This window comes from Chionomys nivalis, chromosome 20 (assembly GCF_950005125.1).
Source record: "Chionomys nivalis chromosome 20, mChiNiv1.1, whole genome shotgun sequence".
Taxonomy (NCBI): domain Eukaryota; kingdom Metazoa; phylum Chordata; class Mammalia; order Rodentia; family Cricetidae; genus Chionomys; species Chionomys nivalis.
The window spans coordinates 31,152,187-31,156,199 of record NC_080105.1 but is presented as its reverse complement, the minus strand read 5'-3'; the positions used below and the strand labels follow the sequence as shown (position 1 = coordinate 31,156,199).

The 4,013-nt window shown below is 41.1% G+C and overlaps 1 protein-coding gene across 1 annotated transcript in view; it reads right to left on the bottom strand.

Annotated features, from left to right (window-relative positions):
- The window catches only part of Primpol (primase and DNA directed polymerase), a 29,477-nt gene that overhangs the window by 690 nt on the left and 24,774 nt on the right, over nt 1–4,013 (bottom strand). The window contains exons 10-11 of the mRNA XM_057752558.1: nt 3,391–3,473; nt 3,270–3,316 (exon numbers count right to left, since the gene is read on the bottom strand). Of these exons, the coding sequence (XP_057608541.1) occupies nt 3,270–3,316; nt 3,391–3,473 (130 nt within the window). The remainder of the gene's footprint in view (nt 1–3,269; nt 3,317–3,390; nt 3,474–4,013) is intronic.

The following is a 4,013-nucleotide window of genomic DNA, read 5'->3' as shown; positions in this document are numbered from 1 at the left end:
CTGTATTTTGGTGGGAAAGAAAAGCAGGATAGAGGAATAACGATTAGTCAGGCAGTGCCAAGTCACTGCACATCCCAAATATGTTAAGGTATGAAGTGATAACTAGATTTTCAAAGTCAAATAGCATGCTAGGTTCCTATGTCTTCAAGAACAGTCACCATGGGGCTGGAGAGATGGCTCAGTGGTTAAGAGCACTGGCTGCTCTTCCAGAGGTCCTGAGTTCAATTCCCAGCACCCACATGGCAGCTCACAACTGTCTGTAACTCCAGTTCCAAGGGATCTGACACCTTCACACCAATGCACATAAAATAAAGTTAAATAATTTTTTTTTTTTTAAATAAAGAGCAGTCACCATAGGGAAGGGTAAGTTAGCTCAAATGAAGTTGCTTTGGTAGTACAGTCATGCTCGAAACCCCAGGGTGAAATTGCCTGTAGTTCATGGCAGATACATCTCAATATCCCCAGAAGGGGTCCAGCAAAGGTAGATGTAAACCCCTAACAGGAAGATAGGCTAGCTGGAGACAAGCTGGAAAATACATTTCTTTTTTCCGTTTTTTTTTTTTTTTTTTTAAAGACAGGGTTTCTCGTGTAGCCCTGGCTGTCCTGGAACTAACTCTGTAGATCAAACTGGCATCAGACTCAAAGAGATCCACCTAGTCTGCCTCTTGGGTGCCTTCAGTGTGCTACCACAGCCTGACAAAAATATATTTCAAAGTTAACAAAAATCTCTCCCTAGAACCTATGTGAAAAAGCCAGGCATGTAATCCCAGTGCTGGATCCCGCATCTTAGTGGTCGCCTAGCCAAGCCTCCTGAGTGAGTATTACCAGTGAGAGGCAGTCTCAAAAAAAGGAAAGGGCTCCTGAGGAAAGACACCCAAGTTTGTCCCTCTGGCCTGTATGTGTGTGTTCATGCACACACAGATACATATATTAAAAATAGATGAGGGAGAAGTAGTGATGTTAACTGTTCACTGGAAAGACTATTTCTACACTGTTTGCAAACAATAAAAAGCGATGTTCAAATAACGGTAATGGTGTATACCAAGAATACTTTCATTTGGCATTTTTGGTGTATTATTAGAAACGAAAAAATTCCACTGAAACCAGTCACCCAAATAAATCAATGGTTGGAAATTAGCTCTAGGGACAGCACTTGCTTCCCATGGGTGAGGCCCCAGGTCCAATTCCCAGCATTGCAAAAAAATGAAAGAAACCACTGAAAAACAAATAAGAATGATACATTGCCCTTTTAAGAGATAATTTAAAATTTTTAATTCGTTCCTAGTCATTTCTAGCACTTTCAAATCTACCAGTCTGCCAGAGGCTCTGCCTATCAGTTCTTTGCCCAGCTCTTGGAATTTTCACTGTAAACTTGATGCTGGGTCTGGAGACAGCTCAGTGGTTAGGAGGCTGCTCTTCCCAGGGATCCAGGTTCCGTCCCCAGCACACATGGTGGCTTACAACCATCTGTGACTAGATTTTTCTAGGAACCCAATGCTTCCTTCTGCTTCCTTGGGTACCGGGCACACATGGTAAATATGTGGCACATAGACATATATGCAATCAAAATACCCATATTCATAAAATAAAACTTTAGTGTTCTCATAAGAGATGTTAAATACAGGTTTCAAAGGATGCCAGTTTTCTAGAGCAAATTTAAGCACTTGTTCAGTTTGTAGCAGGTCATTTATTCTAACCAGGGCAATGCTATGGGACAATGGTCTGTACCCTCTCACTTGTATTTTAAATAAATGTTGATTGGCCAGTAGTCAGGCAGGAAGTAGAGGCGGGGCAACAAGAATTATGGGAAGAGGAAAGTTTAAGTCTGCAGTCATCTGCCAGACACAGAACAAGCAAGATGTGACTGCCTTGCTGAAAAAGGTACCAAGCCACATGGCTAACACAGACAAGAATAGTGGGCTAATTTTAAGATGTAAGAATTAGTTAATAAGAAGAGCTTGAGATACTAGGCCAATCAGTTTATAATTAATGTAGACCTCTGTGTTTATTTGGGACTAAGTGGCTGTGGGGCCTGATGGGACAGAAACCTCAGTCAACAGGGCAATCTGAAAGAAGGTGCTGAGTCTTTTAAGGCGAAAATAAAAATTCTAAATAATACATGACCAAAAATATTAAATGTCATAGAAAAAGAAATTCATAAGAGAAACACAAATAATAACCTCAAAAGAACACAACTTCATCAATAAGCCCGAATGGAAAGTGACTGGCCACTTGCCTACAGGCTGATGAGAAGGTGGCTATGGGCGGTGCCGGCACACTTAGCAGCTGCTTTCATCAACTGTGCGACCTCAAATCCTAGGGTTCATGGAGCAATCTGGTGATAGCTTGTAATGAAGATGTTCCTGATGCTTGAGGGAAGAGACCTACCTCCATGCCTTACAACTTGGAAACAAAGTGAGCACACACAGTATCAACAATGGAAGATTTATGCTAAAATCTTTGAATCAGTTTGGCCAAATTAATATGAAGCTTTTTATCTTTTTGCTTTTTTTGTTTTTTAAAGAAATGTGTATGTCACATGCATGCAGGAGCTTGTGGAGGTCAGAAGAGGGGCACTGGATCCCATAGAGTTTCAGATGGTTGAGTCTCCATGAGGTGCTGGGATCTGAATCCGGTTATTCTACAAGTAGTTCTCTTGATCGTGAACCATCCAGCCTAACCCACTTTTGCTTTCTATGTATTTTCTATTTTTTTTGTTTTTTTTTTTAATATTTATTTATTATGTATACAATATTCTGTCTGTGTGTATGCCTGCTGGCCAGAAGAGGGCACCAGACCCCATTACAGATGGTTGTGAGCCACCATGTGGTTGCTGGGAATTGAACTCAGGACCTTTGGTAGAGCAGGCAATGCTCTTAACCTCTGAGCCATCTCTCCAGCCCCCGTATTTTCTATTTTTTAACACTAAATGTGAGTCATTTTGATTAAATGTTGGTTTGGCAAGTTAGTCATATCCAAAAGCAAAATTTTGTATTCCCTTTGACATAGTTCTAAGACAGAACCCAACCTACAAATAGTGTCAGTCAAACAGACACTAAGATGCAAACATCTTGGTTTACTCTATAAAGTAAAATGTAAGAAACTCCTTATATGCCCGGGGCTAGATTGATTATACACTTTATTTCCTAGCCGTCCCTGTCATGAGAGGCCCTAAGTGAACGCAAGTGCCTCACTGTGTAAAAGCTACCTGGACAGGATGCTCCTAGTTCACTCATGCTATGTACCAAAAGGCCAGGAGCTGCACTCACCTCTTTCAGAAGAAACCGCAGACTTACTTCAGTGGGTAATGGAAAACCTGAATCAGAAAGAATAATTTTAGGTGGATGTCTAATTTTCACTTTGTGGTAAATATAAAAATTAATAACTCACAGTTAGATTTGAAGTTTTGTGCTTTACATACAGGATCATGGCATTTTTGATACCAAACTTCATTTTTCAGATCAACCAGAATCCTTTATGTATAAAGAAAAGAAAGCATTAATACCCATACTGGATAGAAGATAAAGTTCAAATATACGTCATTTGCCAGAGATGTGCCTACAACTTAAAAGATGGAGAAAAATTAAAAAGCTAAGGGATGAAAATAAACATGTGTAATCAAAAGATAACCGGTTGCTAAGAAAACACAGGGCTGAGGAGACAGATCCACGGGGAAGCGCTTATTCACAAGGCTCTCTGAACCTCAGAATCCACAGAACCCACACGAAAACAAATCAGGAGGCTAAGAAGTCAGCTCAGTGGGAAAAGTGCTTGTTGTCCAAGGGTGAAGACATGAGTCCAAATCTCAAGAATCCACATAGAAACTGGGGGCATATCTGTAACCCCAGTGTGGAGATAGGGAACCTAGGGAGGGGAATGCAGGAAGATCCCAGGAGCTTGCCAGCCAGCCAGCCTAGCCAAAATGGTAAGCTCCAGGTTGAGGGACGTGTACTATACAAATGGGCTTCTGGGCAGGGAAAAAAGGGACAGACTTTTCTCTAGGAAGATCCAGA